The sequence below is a fragment of the Emys orbicularis genome, chromosome 16 (assembly GCF_028017835.1).
Source record: "Emys orbicularis isolate rEmyOrb1 chromosome 16, rEmyOrb1.hap1, whole genome shotgun sequence".
Taxonomy (NCBI): domain Eukaryota; kingdom Metazoa; phylum Chordata; order Testudines; family Emydidae; genus Emys; species Emys orbicularis.
Window position 1 is genome coordinate 14,807,866 of NC_088698.1, and position 21,011 is coordinate 14,828,876.

At 52.1% G+C, this 21,011-nt stretch overlaps 1 protein-coding gene across 1 annotated transcript in view; it reads left to right on the forward strand.

Moving 5' to 3' along the window:
* LOC135890331 (tRNA (32-2'-O)-methyltransferase regulator THADA-like) overlaps window positions 1-21,011 on the forward strand; it is a 39,175-nt gene that overhangs the window by 5,224 nt on the left and 12,940 nt on the right. Inside the window, exons 3-20 of the mRNA XM_065417697.1 lie at window positions 669-755; window positions 1,705-1,732; window positions 2,645-2,793; window positions 3,067-3,189; window positions 3,928-4,048; window positions 4,578-4,726; window positions 5,913-5,997; window positions 6,473-6,609; window positions 7,312-7,509; window positions 8,664-9,375; window positions 10,936-11,088; window positions 12,499-12,608; window positions 13,054-13,214; window positions 14,285-14,451; window positions 15,223-15,408; window positions 16,302-16,450; window positions 18,491-18,634; window positions 19,623-19,727. Of these exons, the coding sequence (XP_065273769.1) occupies window positions 669-755; window positions 1,705-1,732; window positions 2,645-2,793; window positions 3,067-3,189; window positions 3,928-4,048; window positions 4,578-4,726; window positions 5,913-5,997; window positions 6,473-6,609; window positions 7,312-7,509; window positions 8,664-9,375; window positions 10,936-11,088; window positions 12,499-12,608; window positions 13,054-13,214; window positions 14,285-14,451; window positions 15,223-15,408; window positions 16,302-16,450; window positions 18,491-18,634; window positions 19,623-19,727 (2,964 nt within the window). The remainder of the gene's footprint in view (window positions 1-668; window positions 756-1,704; window positions 1,733-2,644; window positions 2,794-3,066; window positions 3,190-3,927; window positions 4,049-4,577; window positions 4,727-5,912; window positions 5,998-6,472; window positions 6,610-7,311; window positions 7,510-8,663; window positions 9,376-10,935; window positions 11,089-12,498; window positions 12,609-13,053; window positions 13,215-14,284; window positions 14,452-15,222; window positions 15,409-16,301; window positions 16,451-18,490; window positions 18,635-19,622; window positions 19,728-21,011) is intronic.

Below are 21,011 nucleotides of genomic sequence, written 5' to 3' on the forward strand. Positions count from 1 at the left end.
TTAGAGCTCTAGCCAAATGTTGTAACTTGTGCCCTTGACTGAAAATAAACACTAACGCGGATTTTAGCTATTTAATAGAAAACCCTGCTGACATTAGACAGACTGTTAGCGTTAACTTTCCATATCTGGCACAGTGCTTGACAACATGAACGCGTTTATTAAATGGATTCTTTTTCTGAAATTCCTACCTTTTTGTTGTTGTGCATTTTTAGACGTTCACAGCTAGTTTTAATCACACATCATTTACTCAAGAGGCTGTACTTGTCTCTTTGGGAAAGGTCTGTTGTGTCTAAATCCTAATTCTGGGTTCAATAGCATATTATCTACCTAATTGAGAGCACACAGAGTATGTCTACACTGCAGCTGGGAGCCAGCCAGGTACTAGCTAGCTCACTAAAAATATCCAGGTGGATGCTGTGGCTCTGCTGGAGACTCGGGATAGCCACCTGGTCTCCGGTCCAGGGCGTTAGGTGGCCCAGCCCGCCGCCAGAGCCACAATGTCCACACTGCTATTTTTAGCGAGCTCGCTCCAGCTGAGCTAGCGTGAGTCCATCCAGGTAGGCTGGGAGGCTCTCTGCCAGCTGCAGTGTAGACAGACCCATCTTGGTCTGGGTATTTGTGCACGATCCTGGAACACCTGGACCATTCGAGGTTTCCTTTCCCCCCAGATTGTTACGAAGTTGTCGGAAGGTAAAGAATCCCTGGTTGCTGAGGAAGTGAATAAGTTAATGAGCAGCCTGACCGAGTACAAACAGGTGAGAGGAACTCAGTTCTCTTTAGAGCAGCACAGAAGACAAAGGGAGGCCCTGATCCCGCATCAGGATCCATCAGCTTGGACCCCTAGGCCTGTGCGGAGTCCTGTTGACGTCAGCGGGTCTGAGCTAGTAGATAGCATTGCAGGATTAGAGCCTTAGTGCAAAGGGCAGCATTGGATCTGGGGATGGCGATATGGCAGGAAAGGCCCAGTTCAGGCTGACTAGGACCCCTGTATTTACTCCCATAGTATTTTAAAGCTCCTGTACAATGAGACCGTGTTAGCACATTCCACGGTACCTGGCCTGGAGGTGCTTTTTGTTCCCTGTCCGAGGATTGCGGGTTCACCAGATCTTTGTGTGTAAATAAAAACAGCCTTCGGTACAGTCAGACTCCTGCTCTCTGGCTGGCGGTGTTTCAGCCCAATGCTGGGTTGGTGGTCCCCTAGGTAGTGAATTGTAACATGGCAAGTCTTTGTGATCTGTACCACGCCAAAGAGAACTTGGCAGGAAGAAGAGGCAGATTCTAAAGGAGGAAGCTGTTTACAAACAACCCCCTGTTCATCATCAGCGCAGGGGAGAAAGCAGAGAGTCTGACAGTTCAGGGAGTTGACTGAAGTGTATTAGTTTGTTCCCTTAGGGGTGAGTATGTCAGCTCTGCTCCCGCAGAACACCCAGCCGCACTGGCCCGGGACCGCAGAGACAAACGGAGGGTCTCAGCCCTGCCCCGCTGATCTGTCTGGCCCACTGGCTGTGCTGCCCTGGGTAGGGGAAACTGCGCTGTGGTTTGGGGGGAAGGCTTGAGTCTAAGTTCAGCTGGCAGACGCTTTGCTCGGGTTCTAATTACCCCTCAGACCTCTCCTAGCACACACTGCGTCCCTCTAGCAGCGATTCTGCGGCAGCTGTGCCCTCCATGAGTGTTAAACGTGCCTGCGCTTCCTTCTCCCTGCAGGTGCTGTCTCCAGGAGACCTCCAGACAGGTCAGTCTCAAAGACTCCCCTTGCCCCCTTTGAAAGCCGTGACACTAACCCCCAGAACCACACGAATCCAAATATCCACAATGGAGGCCTCGGTGGTTAATAAGAGACTGAGCTGAGACCATCCTGACGCTCCTCATGAGCTGAGCTACCGATTCATGGGGCCCACCTCAGACGAGTCCCTGAATCTCTTTGTCCGCTACTCAGTCTGACTGGGGAACGAGCCGAGCAGAAGTGTCGCTGATGTCCTGGCCCTTCTCCCACGCCAAAAGCCAGGTGCTGTCTGTGGACTGAGCTTCTCTGGGCAAATCCCCAGCATGGTCAGGAGCAGGATCGGGGCGTGAAGACACGCACTCTGTGCAGCCTTCTGCAAGTCGTGTCACTTCGGTGCCTCAGTTTCCCCACGCATACAGTAGGGAGCCTTATATTCACCTCTCTCCCCAGGGTGGGGGGAATGAATTAGCGAACACGCAGTTGATGATGAAAAGTGGTATGAGCACTAGGAATCACCAGCTCCAGATAACCATCCAAGAATGGAGAGATCAGACCCTTCGTTTGCTGTGTCCTTTCCCGGTCTCTTTTCATGAGTTAACAACACCGGCCGGGGAAGAGTCATCTCTGAATCTCCGCTCATGAGAGTTAGCAGGGATATTCACCCCTGCAGGGAGGGATTCAACTCAAACGTACGGCCTCAAAGCCTGGGACCCAAACCAACTGGCAGGGGGTTCCCCAGCCCTGCATAAGAGCAGGGCCCCCTTTTGGAGCGTGGGCGTCTGGATCAGTTTCTTTGATCATAACTCGCTGCAGTGTGCACGTAGATGCTGATGGCCACCTCTTGAGGTGTTTAACCCAGCATCTCGGGCTGCAGTGCCTGGCATCTGATGCACTGTGTGCCCCTCTCCCCCCTATCCACAGTTTCCATATTCATAGAGGAAAGCAGCCTAGGCCGACACCACTGGAGACTCAGCCTAGCCCCACTGCTGCTGCGTGTAGCTGCCACGTTGAATTTGGTGCTGCAGGACCCAACGGCCAGGAGCGGGGAGTGGAGCTACATCACGGTCAAGGTAAGATCCACATCGCTTGGGGGTTATAGTCTCCTCTGGATGCCTGTAACATGCTGAAACTCCCATGAGCACTAGGGGAAGAGAAGGGGTTAAAAAACCCAAACATTCATTGGAATTTGGTGTCCTCCCCCGTAAGACAGCAGGACTTAGGGGTTGGAAGAAAAAGTTCCCCCTATGTTGGGGGGGGGGGGGGGAAGAGGCGCATTGTCGAACTGTTAAGAAAAAGATCTAGCAGGTGACAGAGGGTTGCGCTTTATCCTTTTTCTTCCTCAGACCTGCCTGCAGCTTTTCCAGGCGATGTCAAAGGAAGTGTCGCCTCTGGTGTGGAGCGAAGCCGAGAACAGTGAAATCCTGCAGAGCATTTTGGGATCTCTGCTGCAAGTCGTCATGGGGCAGGTGATTATAGTCCAGGCAGCTACCCAACCATGGCCCAGATGAGACAGCAGCCAAGCTACTGCAGAGAGTTTGAGCCTACGTGAAGCCAGGCCAGCCTGGATCTGAGGGGAGAAGTTGTCCCCGGTTAGCGAAATAAGGATAATGCTTTACCTGTTCAAAGCACTTTCCAAACGTTATCTAATTTCACCTCTCAACACTCCTGCCAGGGAGGCAAGTTTTATTATCCCCACTTTACGGTTTCCTGGGGGAAACTGAGGCAGAAAACATAAGGCCAACATTTTCAAATATAGGCACCTACACAAAAGTTGCCTGCTACGGAGAGGTGCTGAGTATTCACAGCTCCCGTGAGGTTAGTGGAGGGGGAACAATAACTGCACTAAAGTGAAGCCACGATAGAATGCAGTGATAGTGCCATGCTAGGTGACAGCTGCTGGTAATAGGTGTCTCCGCCTTTTCCAGCTGGAGACGTACCCACGCGTACATCTGTACATGTGTAATACACGTGTTTCAGTATGTCCACGTACACTGCCGCGTAAGTGTGAATGCAGTGGAGCGGGGGCAGTTGTGATGAGAGGGATCCAGTCCATCCTATGTGCTGCAAAAGTGCAGCATAGCCCCCAGTGGCTTTGTAAGTGCCTTTTGTTTGCAGGGAGAAGGGAGGGCAGTAAGTGATGTTTAAATGGCTTTGTAAAGACAAGCTTTTTAAAAGGCGAGTTTCCTTTTCCCTGGTGACTTCAGACAGCTAACAAGGACGCCCGCCTGCTGGCCGGCACTGCCGTGAGCATGTTGGTGAACACTGCTGCTGAGCCAGAGAGAGGGGCCAGAGCCGTGCTGACTCTTTTCCAGCTAGTCGACCAAGGTGCGTGCTTGATCTTCAGTAACGATCCTTGTTAGCACTAGATCTCAAGGTGCTTTCCAAAGGTGGGGAAGTGACCTGCCCAAGGTGACAGAGTCAGTGGCTGAGCTAGGAACAGATCACAATTCCCTAGAGGCCATTCTGCCTTCCCAGGTGAAGGAAGGGGAGGAAGTCTCCAGCAAAGCCTAGATATGGGGCTCTTGGACCATGGGGCAAGGCGGCACAGTAGGTTACATGCACTGACCTTTTATTTCTGCAGATTGAGCCCCTCCCACTCTGGAGCAGGCAGCGTACACTGGATTTGGCAGGTTCAGCATGATTGGGAGAGTCTGCTCAGGGAAGGCCCTGTGTTGTATGGGCCATATTTCTGTGCTGTCTGCTCACGCTGTGCCTGGCTCTGACCTGTGCTACAATTAATACTAATGGGTGTGAAGGACTAAAGTTAACCTGAGAAACAAAAGGCTGATTTGCGGTTTGAAAGTCAGTGTCTGGATAAGTCTTTGCTCTGTCCTAACTTGGTGATTTTCCCTAGGGCCAGGAGAGCTGAGATTTGGGGAACTCAAGGTGGAGACGTCTGTCCTGAGTTCAGACTGCTTAGCGAGACTGGTGCTTACTAGGGGTTTATTAACTTGCTGCAAGAAGGAGATCCTGAGCTGCCAGCTGGACAGCTTCCCACCCCAGGTAGGAGAGCTCTAAGTTAGAACGAGATTCTGTTGGGGAATGCAGAGGACAAGCAAACTGGGCTTTGGGCGAAGGGTTTAGAAAAACCTTTCACCTGTTGCTGGGTGTTGGCTCAGCAAGTACTTGGGGTGGCTTTAGATACTGGGGGGGAGGGGGAGGTGCACGCTAATTCATTGCTGAGCAAGCCAGTTCCATTTACTTGGATCTAGCTGCACCAACCTGCACCAGCAGCGAGTTTAGCCCTGACAGTTGGCAAAGGTCTTACACTCCCGCCAGGCATTGTGTTTAAATGTAGTTGTTGCCAGGGGGCCTTTGTTTCCCTGATCAGTATGGATAGATTTGTTTCCCCAGGAGAATCTTGGAAGTCAAGCCGTGCTGTGAGTAACCCCTTCAGTAGCGGATATAGGCATGAACACACCACGGGGTAATCAAGAGAAGAAGAATGCTAGGAGTCTGTTAGCAGCACCGTGACTGTTGCTATTGCTGGTTCACCTGCTGTGGCCAGGGCCTTAGCTGGATGGAGGGGGAACGTTCTATGTAATTAGTCAATCCGCTGCTGCCATATCAGCTGTAAGAAGGCAAAGTTCAGAGGCTCAAGAGCCAAAGAGTAAAACTGCACGTGAACAGATCGGTGTTTCTTGGTGTCATGGCAAAGAGCTTTGCAGGAGGAGTCCAAGAGAGAACTGAACCTGCCCAGCTAGGGGGCATGTGGGGAAACCTCCGTGGATTTCAGCGGAGACCGCCCTGGCTAAAGGCTGTCTGACTCAGCGTATTTACACAGTGCCCATTGCTGTAGCAGCTCGGCCTGGCTCTGGTGATGGAAGCTTCCTCGCTTGAGACCGCTGCAGCTCCCCAGCTGCCATGGGGGAGCAGGGGGACCCCCGCAGCTCTCCACCATCCCACAGCTGCCCAGCCCCTTCCCATTTTATCATGGATAATTTTAGTAAAAGTCAGGGACAGGTCACAGGCTTCCTTGAATTTTTCTTTATTACCCGTGACCTGTCCCTGACTTTTACTAAAAATATCCGTGACACAAATCTTAGCCTTAATTATGACCTAGTAGGTCCTCTTTGAAGTTCTGGTGTCTAGGAATCTCTTCTGTCAATCAGCAAGAAAAGCCCAACACCACAAATACAGGGGTAGCTCAGCGGACAGCTATTGCTTAACACTGGTGTATGCTCTGCAGGCTTGTCTCTTGCTGGATGTGCTGTTTCCAGCTGTCTGGGCTGTGAGTGAAGGGCAGAAGGATTATCATTACTACCGTTTCCAAGGTAATAAAGATCTGCCCCCCCCCCCCCCCCCGAATATACACCAAGAGGGTTTTAAAGGTTTGCCACCCACTGCAGCAGGAACCTCCAAACCCCCATAGCTTTTAGACATACTGTATGGGAAGGGGAATTTCTAAGAGTGACTCGGCTGCTTGAGGAGATCTAGGGCACCTTGGGGTGGGGAGGGGAGGGGAACCACCAGCAGTGATCTTTCCCTCATTTCTGAAATTAAAGCCCAATCAAATCCAGCCTGGGCCCCTTAGTACCATCGTACTGTAACGCACACGCTTGCCTTAATCTTGCTTTGAGCCCCTGCTGCGTAAGGTACATTCACAGAGAAATCTCAGGGGAAATGGTGTTCGGAGAGGCAGGCGTTTGCCCACTACCTGGTTGCCCACTCCAGCTGGGAAGAGCTGTGGGAGGTTTTGCTGTTTTGCCTGCTGGAAGAACTCTATACTAGTCTGTTCTGTGCTTTCAGTTTTCTCCCTCTGGCTGCAACGTATCCTGGAGTGTCTGCCCGAGATCTGGAAAGTCAAGGAGAGCCGCATGCTGGCTGAGAACGCTGAACTGCTCCACAGACTGAGCCAGTTCATCTGGAACAATGCAGAAAGCCCGGTAACGCACCCAGCCTGGGGGGGCATAGCTCCTACAGGCCACACCCTCTTCCAGGGCAGCCAGAAAATATCCAGAAATCTTCCCTTCTTCCCCCCTCATCATCCCCGTCTTTCACTTGAAGAGAAGTGCACAGTGCAGCCTGGCCGGATTTTAGTCTGTCCCTACCTCATTTCACATGCACTGGGAGCAGAATACACCGCACAGTAACTAGGCAGGGTTGCTAAGATACGACTGACCTTGCATTATAGGGCTGGGCGCATTGGCATTGCCTTTTCCTCCTGGCTGACGCGACGTTCGGTCAGTGCTGGCGCTTTGCGAGGAGAGCCCAGCTGTCTTGCAGCTTGGCAGAGCCAGACTCCAACAGCCATGTTCCCACTGAGCAGTCCCGTACTGAGCAAGCCATCTCGTCAGGTTCATAAAGACAGCTTTCCATTGGCAAATGCCATTAAGGAGCCCTAACGGGGACACCGTGGGGCCGATTTTACGAAGCCCCATCAGGCTGCTGTGTTGGGTCCCCTGCCCCCATTGCTGGTGGCAAAAATGGGACTACTTAATATTGGTTATCATTTGCCACAGGACAGGCAATCCCTAGTGACAGATAAAGGAGGGTGGAGGATGTTATAAAGCCCCTCTAACAATTTCCGCCCGTGAGACATGATGGAGAATCTCTTCTTAGTTTGCGTTTCTTTTCTGGTTGTTCAGGTGGAAGGGGCGACAGAGTTCATACATAGCTCCTTTCAACATCTCTTGGAGATCTACCGCCTGGAGTGCCATCGCTTCGAGGACCTGGAGAGACCCCTCTATGAACAGTTCCTGCAGAGAATCATCACAATGCCCTGGCAGGTCAAAGCCAGATATTTCCCCCTGTGCGCCATTCTCCCCTACGTGGGCACAGAGAAAGTAAGGAAACCTGGTGGGGACATGCAGTGTCCAAGACACTTACCGCGTGGGTGGGATGAGCGAGTGCTGCCCACAGAGGGACAGGTATTGCGTGTGCCAGGCACAGCTAAGAGAGGAATGGAGGGCGTGATGCAGATGCCAAAACATCCCACAAAGGGCTAGATAAAAACCAGACACACCAGAACTTGTACTGGCCTGCGAGTCCTCAGTCACTGCTTGAAGAAAGGAGGGGCACATTGGTACACACTATGGGTTGAGGATCTGCATAGAGAGCTTGTGCTTGGATAACTTGGGTCTCCCTGCGGCCTCCATCAAAAAAATCAGAAAGATTGATAGTGTGTGCACCTTGCACCCTAGGGGATGGGATGCAGGTCGCTCTGCCATGGGTCATAGGCCCTATCCTGCTAATAGAGAATCTCTTCTGGTTCAAGTGGTAGCAGCCTGTGTTTTTGTTACTTCCCCTGTGGGACCTCGTATATCCAGCTCTCTTATGCATTGGCAGAAAAGAAATGGTTGGATCTCTGCCTAACTGTGGCCCCCATCGCCCCCAAGATCCACCACAAGGAGGTGCTCAAGGGCATGAGCCACTGCCCCTCCTACCAACCACCCTGCCTTTCTGGATGCCAAGACCCGTCAATGCAGAGATCACAGCAGCATTTTCCTGCCCCATTGTGGTCTCACTAGAGATGGGGACAGAATATTTTGCTACGATTGTCTTTGGGTTACTGGGGGTCTTCTGTTTTGAACCCAGTACTGCTGTTAGGGTGTTCCCAGTCTCTCTGACCCGGTAACCGGGAGCCCCAGGTTAGCTCTTTAGCTGTTGCACAGAGAATAGCCAGCTCATGAAAGAGGACAGAAACAATACATCAAATGCCTTTTACCACCGGGTCACTGATTTGAATGCAGCCTTAGTCAAAAGCACTGATCACTGTGGTATCTCAGCATTGCTTAGTGCCACCAGTGACCAGAAATTACCACCTGTGTTGGGATCCACCTCTCCTTGGTGGGGAAGGCAGCTGGTCCTCCACTATCATAATACAGCCTTTGTTTTAGCTACTAATAAGATGAGCAAGGCTTGTTTCCTTGGTGCGTTAGGAGAGTTCAGGGGCTGTCTGAAGCAAACAAGGACCGTAAAGTTATTTGGGGTTTTCTAGGTTCTGGATACCTACAAGGATCTTCCCCAGCACCTTCTGAACTGCCTTTCCACTAACCACCTGTGCCCAGCTGCATCAGACGTGTATAAAACCATTTTGCAACAGCAGCGCAAGCACTGGATTGCGGGAGAGGAACCTGCCACAGAGGAGGAGCTGGCTCAGAAGTGGGCACTGCACTGGCTGCCCACCTTGGCCAGTGCTTTGACCTCTCCCATCTCCTTCCTTCAGAGCAACGCTTCCAACTACCTTCTTGTCTGGACTTTGCGGCTCTTCCCCGCCTCTTACACTTTGCTTGCTGAGAGCTGCAGTGGTGGGGACTCTGCCCACCTTCGGGCGTGGGTCGCCCTGCTGAACGGCCGCAAGATCATCACCGGGGCCTTGCCCCTGGATGGGGAGACTTTGGAAAGGCTCTGCTGCTGCTTGCACTCCAGGGAGGAGAACATTCGCCTAGCAGCTCTGGGTCTCCTGTGTTGCAGCCCCAGGACCAACCAGGCCCTGTCAGAGGTGGAGGTCCGTCTACTGAAGGAGTTCTTGCCACTGAACCTGAACTGCGACTCGTCCTCTTTCCGGCAGCTGCTCCAGGCTGCAGTGAAGAAGGCTCTGGTCAGGCTGAGGGACAGCGCCCTTTCTCAGCTGCGCAGCAAGATGCAGAGCAAAGCTACTGAGCGCTCCGCCAGCACGGATCCAGAAGGAGCACTTGCACAAGCAGTAGGTGAGTGAGCCGTTCCTGACATCTCACTCCAAGCCTCTGGTCCCCATAGGCTCCCATCGCTGCTTAACTTTTCCTCTCTGCTCACCTCAGCGGCCTCCAGCATTAGGTTTTCACACATAAAGCTGCCACCTGGCACTACCCTTTTGTGGCCCACTTGAGCTGGGATGCGTGTAGGGAGCTCTGGTGGGTCGTGCAACTGGGCCTGGACAGTGGGGGTGGGGCAACTTGGACCTTTAATGGAAGTTTTATTCTGCCTTCTGGCACCAGGCCTTGTGATTCCACAGTATCTGCCAGGACTGCTCTCTTCCGAGCTCCAGTCCTGCTACTGCCGAGCCGACCAGCGGGCGTGTAACTCAGCGATACCAACTCTTGTGAACTGATCATGAATTTCACAATCTTTGGTGTTTTTTCTTAAAGCCTCAGCTCCTGGAGTCATGTGACTGTGAGACTCAGCTTTTATTTATTTTTTCTAGCCTCCCTGGTTGTGAAGAAAAGCTGGGAAATGTGACCCCTTAAAGGCTCAGAAAGCAGATGGCAAATAAATTGATTGGGGGGAGGGAGATTATAATCATTTTGTTACTCTCATAAATTTGGGGGGCTTGACGCCTGATGTTAGACTGTTTGGCACTGGCAGTACAGGTAATGAGGCTGGGCCAACATCAGTGGGTCAAACATTTGGGTTCAGTTGGGATAAACACCCTGAAATTTGGACGCTTCTCCACATTTCAAGAGTCTGAAAAACTGGAAAGCTTACAGAGGAGAGGCAGCGAGGCCTAGTGGGTTAATCCCGGACTTGAGAGACCTGGGTTTTATTCCTGGTTCTGCCATAGGCCTCATGAGCAAGTCACTTCATCGCTCCGTGCCTCAATTTCCCCATCTGTAAAAATGGGGAGAACAATACTGACCTTCCTGTGTAACGTGCTTCGAGAAGTGCTATGTAAGAGAGAGATGTTGGTCGTATTGCAACAGCCTGGGGCGATAGGACATTTTGGCATTCCTGGCCCAAAACCAAACTGTGTCTGAACATGTCAGCATGTCCAGTAATAAAGTTCCTTTCTACAAGTGGTCTAGGCTGGGGGGTACTTTCTCTGAACATAGCAAAACAGAGTGTGAACCAACGTGAAACTCATGAGTGGGTTTTCCATTACCCAGGCTGAGCAAAGCGTCACCATTAAGAGCGAAAAGTGGATTTTCAAGTAAAAAAAAATCCTCCGTGGAGTTAATCTGAAGCCGATAAACTGGCTGAGGCGTATGTCGGTGCTTTCTGTGGGACAGAAATCAAAGCCACCCGCTGGGTGTTACAGGGCTGGCACAGCTGACAGCTTTTCCTTTAGCCGCAGTGGCCGGGGCCTGTGCTTTTGGAGCAGGTGGATCCAAGTCCTAGTCCCTCTGTTGTCACAAAGTACCAGTTGACCATTAGATGCTGAGAAGCCCCTCGGGAGCCATGCACTTTCCCACCTTCTAGTCAATCTAGTGCACCCTCGTGCTCCAAAGGGCTCGCCCTGCCCTCCCTCTGTGCTGCTCACACGTAACCAGAGGTGCTTTGTCCCCCCCATGCAGGTTTTGTGGAGTGGCTGCTGCAGTTAAGCATTTCCTTTCTGACCCCCGGGTCAAACTACCAGAGGAAGAAGACGGCCCTGCTGCTCCTGGCCGCGGTGCTGGAGACCTGCACCGACACCTGGAGCCCCGCCAGGAAGAAGGGGCAGCCTCCACGTGGGTAACAGCAGGCCCCCCCTGAACGGCATGAGCTCCGAGTAGATTCCTCAGCTGGTCTACTTCTGACCCCCGTCAGCAGGGCGGCCACCTTTAAATGCCCTCACGGAATGGCCTCTCCATGTCATGGGAGGTTGTAGTGATTGGGGGGCGTGTGTATCAAATCCAGAAAAATATCCTGCAGCCTTTTACAAACAAACTCCTTCTACGTGCTTTGGCCCTCAACTCTGGGGGCCGCTGATGAGCAGATGGGAGTCTAGGTCCCTGGAGGGGTTCGGGTGGGAAAAAAAAAAAAAAAAAAAAGAATCAAGAGCCTCTGACATTATATGAGGAATGTTGGGGACTCTGCATTGACCTGCCTATGATTAGGGCCCTACCAAATTCACGGTCTACTTTGGTCAATTTCACAGTCATAGGATTTTTAAAATCACGAGTTCCATGATTTCAGCTATTTAAATCTGAAATTTCACAGTGCTGTAATTGTAGGGGTCCTGACCCAAAAAGGAGTTGGGGGTGGGTCACAAGGTTATTGTAGGGGCGGTTGCGGTACTGCTACCCGTACTTCTGCACTGCGGCTGGCAGAGGTGTTGCCTTCAGAGCTGGGCAGCTGGAGAGCAGCGGCTGCTGGCCGGGAGCCCAGCTCTGAAGGCAGAGCCGCTGCCAGCAGCAGCGCAGAAGTAAGGATGGCAGCTATGGGATTGCCACCCTTACTTCTAGGCTGCTGCCTGCAGAGCTGGGCCCTTAGCAGCCGCTGCCACTCTCCGGCCACCCGGCTTGAAGGCAGCAGTGCAGAAGTAAGGGGGACAATACCATACCATGCTATCCGTACTCTCTGCTGCTGGTGGGGCGCTGCCTTCAGCGCTGGACGCCTGGCCAACAGCTGCCGCTCTCCAGCCCCCCAACTCTGAAGGCAACAGTGCAGAAGGGTGGCAATACCGCAACCTCCCTAAAATAATCTTGTGACACTCCTGCAACTCCCTTTAGGGTCAGGACCCCCAGTTTGAGAAACGCTGGTTTCCCCCGTGAAATCTGTATAGTGTAGGATAAAAGCACACAAAAGACCAGATTTCATGGTCTGTGACGCGTTTTTCATGGCCGTGAATTTGCTAGGGCCCTACCTATGATAAGCTCCCATGTGTGTGAGATGACACAAGGCTCAGTGGAATCAAATCTTTACCCACCCAAGGGCTCATTTGATAGAAACTAGTTTGCAGCCCCCAGCCCAGTTAACTTTAACTTGCACTTCCAGCACTGACAGCGCATTGTTGCAGCCATACACTGTGTAGCAGAAGCTGTGTTGGGTACTCTGCTGTCCCGCATTCCCTAGCACAGGGGAGCCCTTTCGATGGAGGTCAGCCCTGACAACACTTACTGCCTACATCTCACCGACCTGCCTTTCTGTCACCACAGAGAACATGGCGGCATTGTTGAGCTGGGCCAGGCAGAAGGGCTGCTGGGACTTTTTCTCTAGAAGCAACTTGTTGGCAGTGCTGAGCTGCTTGCAAGACAGCACGAATGAGGTAAGCAGCCCTCTGTCCCCAACACTGCCACAGCTCGATGTTGTGGACAGCTGGAATTAGTAACAGAAGCTGCGTGGCTTGAGCAGCAGGAGTGGCCCGTTGACCTGAACGGAAGCAGGGGACCCTATCAAGATTGGGCAGGGACAGCGCTGGGGACGCTGTCCCCCTCTGTAAAGAGCCAGATCTGGCTGCCAGCTTTCCTGGCGCATGCTGCTGCCGGGAGCCTGTGTTCTTGGGCTCTGTCGGAACCCCCGTAGCCTCCCACCACCACATCAGTACAGAATAGCCAAGTAACAACGGGTGCCCCTTTTGCTTCCAAAATTAGAGGTCTGAATGGGCTCTATTGGCTCGGGATTCCAAAGCATCCTGCTCCCCAAAGCCTCTCTGCTTCCTCACCTGTGTCCTGCCATAACCTTCCCCTCTCTCCACCCTCCTCTCTTGGCAGGTCCGAGAGCTGGCATCAGAGCTGCTCATCCGCTACTTCCCACCGGCTTTCCCAGAACCCATTGCTGTGGCTCTGTTTGAGCGTGCCCAGGAGGCGGTGAGCAGCCCCAGAGTGCAGGAGGCAGAAGCCGGAGCGGTGTTGATGAAAACCATCCTCCAGAAGTACTGACTGGCTTGTCGCTCTCGTTTACTCTAGAAAGGACTTAGACAGGGGACATGTGGGAAGGAGACCAGGAGAACCGGTAGTGTGTACATAATCCTGTCTGTCCACACACACGGCTCACCATGACTTGCTTAGCTGACTCCCGATTCCAACCAGTTTGATATCACTTACATGGCACTCAAATGTCTTTCCAGTTACTCTGATCTCAGACTCTGACAGGGCATCAACATCCACCCGCTTGTTTAATCCTCTCCCTCTGTGATCCCAGAGGACAGATCCTCATGCCAGATATTGTCTGAAGTGTCTGTTTAACTGAACGGAAGCAGAGGATCCTATCAAGATTGGGCAGGGACAGCGCTGGGGACGCAAGCCTCCCACCACCACATCAGTACAGAATAGCAAAGTAACAACCCTTAGGGTTAGTCTGAAGTGGGGAGGTTTAGGTTGGATATTAGGAAAAACGTTTTCACTAGGAGGGTGGTGAAGCACTGGAATGGGTTACCGAGGGAGGTGGTGGAATCTCCTTCCTTAGAGGTTTTTAAGGTCAGGCTTGACAAAGCCCTGGCTGGGATGATTTAGTTGGGAATTGGTCCTGCTTTGAGCAGGGGGTTGGACTAGATGACCTCCTGAGGTCCCTTCCAACCCTGATATTCTATGATTCCCACCTGAAATAGAACTACTTGATTTTGCTCTCTCAGCACTTCAGCATACCCCCCTCTCCCTGACCAAATAGATTTCTCCTGCTTCCTTTGGGAACAATACTGACATCTGCCTTAGCATTAAGGATGTAGCATTAAAAACAAAACAAGAAGTAGCTATGAAGCGAGACTATTCATATTTCTTACTATTCAGAGGGGTTATTTATAATTCACCTCAGCAGGACTGGAGGCCAGACAGCAGCGGCCCGTGATCTGAAGTAACCTTACAAAGTTTGAAGGCGCTGGTGCGTTACAGTGTTAGGACACAAGGCCTCCAGCCCTTGGCAATGAGGATTGTCACTATGGCGATTAGGCGAGGGCTCCCTCTGAGCTTTGTCAATGGTGTTAGCATCTGCCTCCTCCTCCTCCAGGTCAGACGGCAGCACCTTGAAGAGACTATTCCCCGAGGGAAAAGCGGCGCCAACTCTGCAGCACCGAGGCCTGTGCTTTGCTCAGTATCTTCTCCGCATGTTGCAAGCTCACTACGCCATGGCTTGTCAAGACCTGCTGCAGGCAGCGAGCACTAACCCAATGCATGGTGCGTCCCCAGGCATCATGGGGAAGGAGACATCAGAGCTCCCATGCCCCTTCTCTCCCCTGCAGTCCTGTCGGACTACAGCTGTGTGTCATGTGATGGATCAGGTCTGTGATTCAGCAAATCATGCAGCCAGTAACTGGCCTGAGCACAGCACAACTAACTCCACTCCCAGATACGACAAAGAGATTCCCTGTGGCCTTGGGCAAGTCGCTTCACCTCTCTGCCCATGTCCCCAGCTGGGCTTGGGGCAGCCCTAGCTATGTCACACAGGCCTAGTGATGATTGGCGAGCGTTTTGAGACGTGCGTTGGAGATGAAACAAGCTGTGTATTTATGGGCTGGGACAAAGGGGTCGAGCTTGCTGTGGAATGGAGAGCTGAGGTGTTGGCTACTTGTCCGTGGCACTCTTTCCAGCTGCTCTGGCTAAATTTCCAAGCGGCTATTGACTTTTCCCTGGCCTCAGATCCCCCACAGCACAATATTCTTTCACTTCTTGTCCCAAACATCAGCCCCATTTCTGCATGCTGTTAAACAGCTCCTGTCGGAGTTATGTCTCTTACCTATCTGGTACGCCACGTCTCCGGGAAGGGATCTCGACTTTATCCCTGGCCCTCTGTCGGTACTGTGCGGATATCATCTAGGGACAGCGGTTCTTTGCCACAGGCTGCCTCTAGCTCTCACTCAACTTCAGTGACCCAGCTCATTCGGGGGATTGTATGGGAAGGGAACATGCAAGCGTCCGGCCCTGTGATAACGAGTGTTATCTGTGTAGGAGTGATGGCGGCGCTGCGGCGGTGTCTGCTCGAGGTACCGGAGGGGGCAGCCTCGATGCTGAAGGGAGAGCACGTGCAGAGCTGGCAGGAGCTCCTCAGCCATTTGGTGACCTTGCTGGGAGACATCAGCACCTTCCTCCTGGGGGTGCTCCAGAGCAGGCAGGGGCCTAACGCCAACCAGCCAGGTGAGGAAGGGTTCCCAGCCAGCCCACCCCACGGTGTCGTGCCCTTTCAGCTACGCCTGCCTTAAGTGCCAAGAGCTCTTCAAGTGTGGATTGCAGAGAGCCGGCTGGTCACAGGTGGTCTCCTTTCCACCTGCCTCTGCAGCCCTTCAGGCTCTTCTTTCCAAAGAGCCGGTCTGCGAAAACCACCTGCTTCCTCTTGTTTCCACCTAACTGCCTCTAAAAGAGGCTGCTGCGCCATAGGAGGAGGAAAGGGGACTGGAGTGGCCAAGGAGAGGAGGAATGCCCAGGGCAGGATGACACAAGGTAGGGTGCCCAGCAGGAGAAGGGGCTCAGGTAGCCAGACAATGGCTAGGGCAGCAAGGGTTAAGGCAACCAAGTGACAGTGGAGAAGGGGCCCAGGTGGCAGAGAAGAATGAGCAGGAGGAGAGAAGAGCAGGCCAGGGGGTTGGGGAAAAGTGAAATAAAGGGCAGAAGGAGACAACAATTGACTTTAAGGAGGAACACGGCACTTTAAAGACAACAAAAACCTGAACACACAACTGCAGTTACAACAGGGATGTCGTACAGTCACAACGGGAAAGCAGGGAGGGTCCACAGGATCATGGTTTGGAAGGGTGGGGTCCACACCACCACCTCTTTTTAGCTACTGGCTACAGTATGGAAGTTTTACACACACACTCTCTCCCTCTCTCTCCTCCCACAAATCAGAAGATCATGGATTTGATCCTTCTCTCAGACTTAAGCAAGACCTCAGGTGACCATCTACCTTTGTAAGGCCATTTCCATTCTCCTTTCCTCTGGATTTCATACCCATAGCAGGCTCTGCTCTACCTCCCCATCCATTACCTACGCTGTGGCTAAAATAAATCTGCCTTCTGCTTGTCTTTTTGCAGCTGCTGCTCCTTCATTTGCAGACATGGTAAATGCTATTGGCTCCCTTATCATGCTGGGGAAAGGCCTGGAGCAGCAGGATGGGGAGGACTCCATCCTGCTGTCCGAGGAGCACAACCTTATCCTGACCTGCTGCTGGGTCTCAGTGAAGGTAAGGAGCTTCCGTAAGCAGCCTGAAGGGAGCTGAGACCCTGCCCGCAGAGTTCTGTCATCAAGAGGCTTGGGACAGGGGAGGCAGCCAGGACAGGGGACACCTTTGGTTTGGGAAGCAGGGGAAGTATGCAAGGTACATATTCCTCTCCTGCATCCTCTCTGGCACTCTAGCTGAGAAGTGAACTGGGTCCTCTGCCAAAGAAAACCCAGGCAACTAAGGTGTTTTTGTTTTTTTTAAAGAATTCCCTTTACAGCTTGCCCTAACCCCAGTGCTGGAATTCCCCCTTTTCACACTCAGGGCAAACGAAAAGGGCCCTTTTCCCGGGCCTCAATCTGATTTCCTCTGTCAGATAAATAACAGGCCCAAACTCCTTTACCCCAGGGTTAAACACAAGCCAAGACCAACTCCCGGTTGGTGTGGACAGATCCGACTCACCTGGTTTCCTCACTATGGCTCGCTAGGAGTTACTGCCTCAATGTCATTGCTGCCTCCTCCTTTTAAATAGTTGACTGGTTTCCTGGGACCCTAATGGGCTCCAGCTGCTTCAGGCCCCGCCCCATTCCCCTCGCCTCTCTGCACCAAACCCTGAGTCTTCCTGATGCCGCTCCTGTACTGCTAGTCCCAGGCACCAGCTGGGGAATGGATCCCTTCCTATATAGTCTTGCAATAGGATGGCTTTTTAAATGAGGGCAGTTCTTCCAAGCATTTCCTGCTGTTGGCTAGTAAGAGCACCATGGAGCCTTTGGAACAATGTGCCAGCTGTCTGTTTGGTGTCTCTATCACTAGGGGCTTCTGTGTAATTCTCTAGAATCTCTGGCCCAGATCCACAGTGCTGTTTAGGCACCTAACTCCCATTGACTTCACTGAAAGGGGGGAGCCTAAATACCTCTGATGATCTAGGCCTAGATGAAGATACTTAACGAATGATAACAACTCTGCTGCTGAGTCATATTGTCACAGGGAACACGGCAGGACAGAAGCTCTTGGCTGCAGCAGTACTGCCCCTGTTCCAGGAGAATTTTGCTCTTAGTGATGATTTGACTCGGTGGATCAGCCAATTCCTACACTGCTCACTGAGGGTTTTGAGTGCCAGGCTCAGCTAGGAAATTATTTTTGCATGTTTGGAAAGGCAGGAGAGAGTTTTGCACCGTTCTGCGTTGCACTTGGCTGCCAGACCAGTAAAGAATTGTAAACAGCTTGAAGGAGCATTAATTAGAGCCATGTTTCTTAGCCACCTTGCTCTCCTCCTTCAAGGCCCTCCTGAACATTCACTTCTGTTAGCACCTTCTGCTACCTGTCCTCTCCTGCTTGCTTGTGCCACGCCTCAGCGTTACAAAATCAGATGGTTTTGTTCTAGCCATCCCCCCACCTCCTTTATCTGTACATTGTTTAACTCAACTTCTCAGGGCAGGGACCTGGGCTTCTTACATTAGTCTGCAAAGCACTAGTCTTAGCTATTGCCCTTTAGAAATAATAAACGACAACCTGATTGATTTGCCTTGGCGTTAAAATGCCTCCCAGAACTTGCAGGGTCCTTGCATGATAGAGACTTGCTGCTCTCTGCCTGTCTGGTTTGGGAAGCTCGTTGATTCCTGGGTACTCTCAAACATCAGTGATCAAGGTGATGGGATAATCAGGGACCTGCTCTTGCTCCCACTGAAATCAGTGGGAGTTTTTACCATTTCAATGACAGCAGGCTCAAACCTGGCTCAGACTGATCCTTGCCGGAGACTGCATAGGTAAAAATTCCCCACCTTACTGAAGCATTGACTGGGGTGGGGCAGGAGTGAGGGGAGGGGAGGGCAAAGCAAAAGACCAGCTGGAGGGGACTTTTCAGTTTGTGCCAGTGGAAACCCGGGCTGAGGCATGTCTGCCAGGCGCCATGTGCTCTCAGCAATTTAAAGCACTCTGGAACATAATGATGCTCTTAGCCAGCAATGCACCAAATCCCTCACTAGCGCCAAGGAGAAGAGGCCACGTCAATTCAGCGAGGTCGTGATCTCACGCCTAATTTGGTTTGTTTCTTTGGCCCCGCAGGAAATAGGGCTGCTCTTGGGAGGCCTAGTGGAGAAGATTCTCCCTCTGGCACCACGGGCAGGGCCTGAGCCACTCCTGCCACTCACTGTGTTCAAGATGGCGGCTAGAGTGTTTCAGGAAGTGCTGCTGAAGTGCCGGCACTGGGTAAGAACAGCGTCCGGCCCGGATGGATAGGCTGTGCCACACCCTCCGTCCCATCTCAGGCCTGACAGGGGAGTCTCCCTCCCTTCTGAATGGCCCAGGGCTCATGTCACTGTCCCTTGGGGGCAGCAAGGTCTGTCGTTTAAGGGCCATTCGTCAGGTCCCTGGGTCAGATTCTGCTGTTACACCCCGTGACGCTGGAACAACTCCACTGACTTTCATGGGGCTACTGGGGACTTACAGCAGCGCAAAGGAAAGCTCCAGCTGGTCCATTACTCAGCAGATGTTTTCCCTCCTGAGTGTGGGTCCCCACCAGTACTTCTCCATTTAACCCTTACAAGGGCCAACTCCTGGCCAAGGAGATGGCAGGGCTCCATTTGGAGCCAGTCATTACTGCTTTGGACAGTGGCAATGACCACAGAACAGCGTCCGACATCCCCTCTCTTCTTCTTCTTCCTGACCTACCTTCCTTGTGTCCCAGCAGTGAACCTGGATCCCTTTGGGTGGATGCAACTGGCCATGTCACTGCTTCTTGGATAGCGCTATGGGCTCTGTCACTCAGCCTCTGGGCTAGTGCAGGGGCTAGACAATGTGTGGTAACCCCAGTGGGGGTTTGATGTATCACGTGAGACAAGAGTGGCTCGACTGTCCCTTTTGAACCCACACAGCGGAGAGTGGAGGTTCATAATTAGCTTCACCCACAAAATCCACTTCTCTGCTCCACAAAAATCTTCCGTTTTAATGTTTTATCGTGTAGGCCAGGAGCTTTGGCTTAAGCATGGGACTATGAGTCAGGAGCTCCCGATTGCTAATCCTGGCGCTGACACTTAACTGCTGCAGCTTTGACCAAGTCATTACATTTATCTGCTTCTGCTTCCCCATCTGTGAAAAGAGGCGAGTGTCTCCCTCATGGGGCTGCGGTGGGGGTTGATTAGAGAGCAGATGGAAAGCCCTTTGAACCTGCAGAGCCCTGAGTATTCTTCTGTCTTAGGGAGCAGTTGAAGGTTGCAGCATGGGATTCACCAAATTTTGCAGTGCTTTGCTGAACCATCCTCATGCAGAACTGCAGGCAGTGCCAAGAACGATGCTAGCACAGGTATTGCAACCATTTCTTGCTCTAGGCAGCGGGGGGAGAAGGTCATTCAGTTAAAGGTAACTGTTACTTATATTACCGAGGTACCCGAAGACCTCAGTCAGGATCAGGGCACCAGTACGTGTTCAAACACAGGAGAAAACAGCCCCCTTCTGTAAGGGGATACAGACTAATTAACTTTAATCAATTCAGAGTTCTGATTGGCAAATCATTGACCTCTGACCCCTCACTCATGTATTGTTCTGAGCACACACCCATGTGTGTTGTTTTTAGAGAGGTTTAGAACAGTTGTAAATTTAAGGACCAAAGATCATTGCTGTATTCCCCCAAATCCCTTGCTGGGGCCTTGTACACCCCAAAGGTCTGAGCATCCCTATCACTCCACTGAACCCCTCTTCCCAAACCAGCCGACAGCCGAGGACTAAGCAGAACGCCCCTTGGATCCAGCTCTCCCCTCTCGGCTGTTCAGTCCACATGTACCAACCCTGTACAGTAACTCCTCACTTAAGGTTGTTGTTTATGTTCTTCAAAAATGCGACTTTAAGCGAAATGATGTTAAGCGAATCTAATTTCCCCATAAGAATTAATGTAATGGGGGGGTTAGGTTCCAAGGAAATTTTTTTCACCAGACAAAAAGACTATATTTTACACACACACACACAAAGTTTTAAACAAACAATTTAATACTGGTACACAGTGATGATGATTGTGAAGCTTGGTTGAGGTGGAGGAGTCAGAGGGTGGGATATTTCCCTTACTGCTAAATGATGAACTAGCAATTGGCTGAGCCCTCAAGGGTTAACTCTCTCGCTCTGCAAGGCAGCAGGAATGGAGGGAGATAGCACATTTCCCCTTTAAGTACACGGCCTTGTTAATTAGATCAGCTTGCTGAGACTGCAGCTGCTACAAGCTCCCGCCCTCCTGAGCCCTGGTGTGTCCCCCCTGCTCTATGGAAGATGGGGTTAGTGGGGTGCAGGAGCAGAGGGGAGGGGGACACCCTGACATTAGCCCCCCTCTTCCTTCCCTCCCCCCCGCACAGCAAGCAGGAGTCTCGGGGAGCAGCTCCAAGGCAGAGGGCAGGAGCAGCACATGGCAGTGGGGGGAGGGACAACTGCAATTGCTAACCTGCTGGGCAGCTGCTGCGTAGGGAACTTAGGGGAGTGGGGAGCTGATGGGGGGGCTGCCGGTCCACCCTGGTTCCAAGCCCCCACCAGCGAGCTGCAACGGGCTGCTCTTCCTGCAAGCAGTAGGCAAAGCAGGCAGCTGCCAAACGAGGTTAGAAGGGAG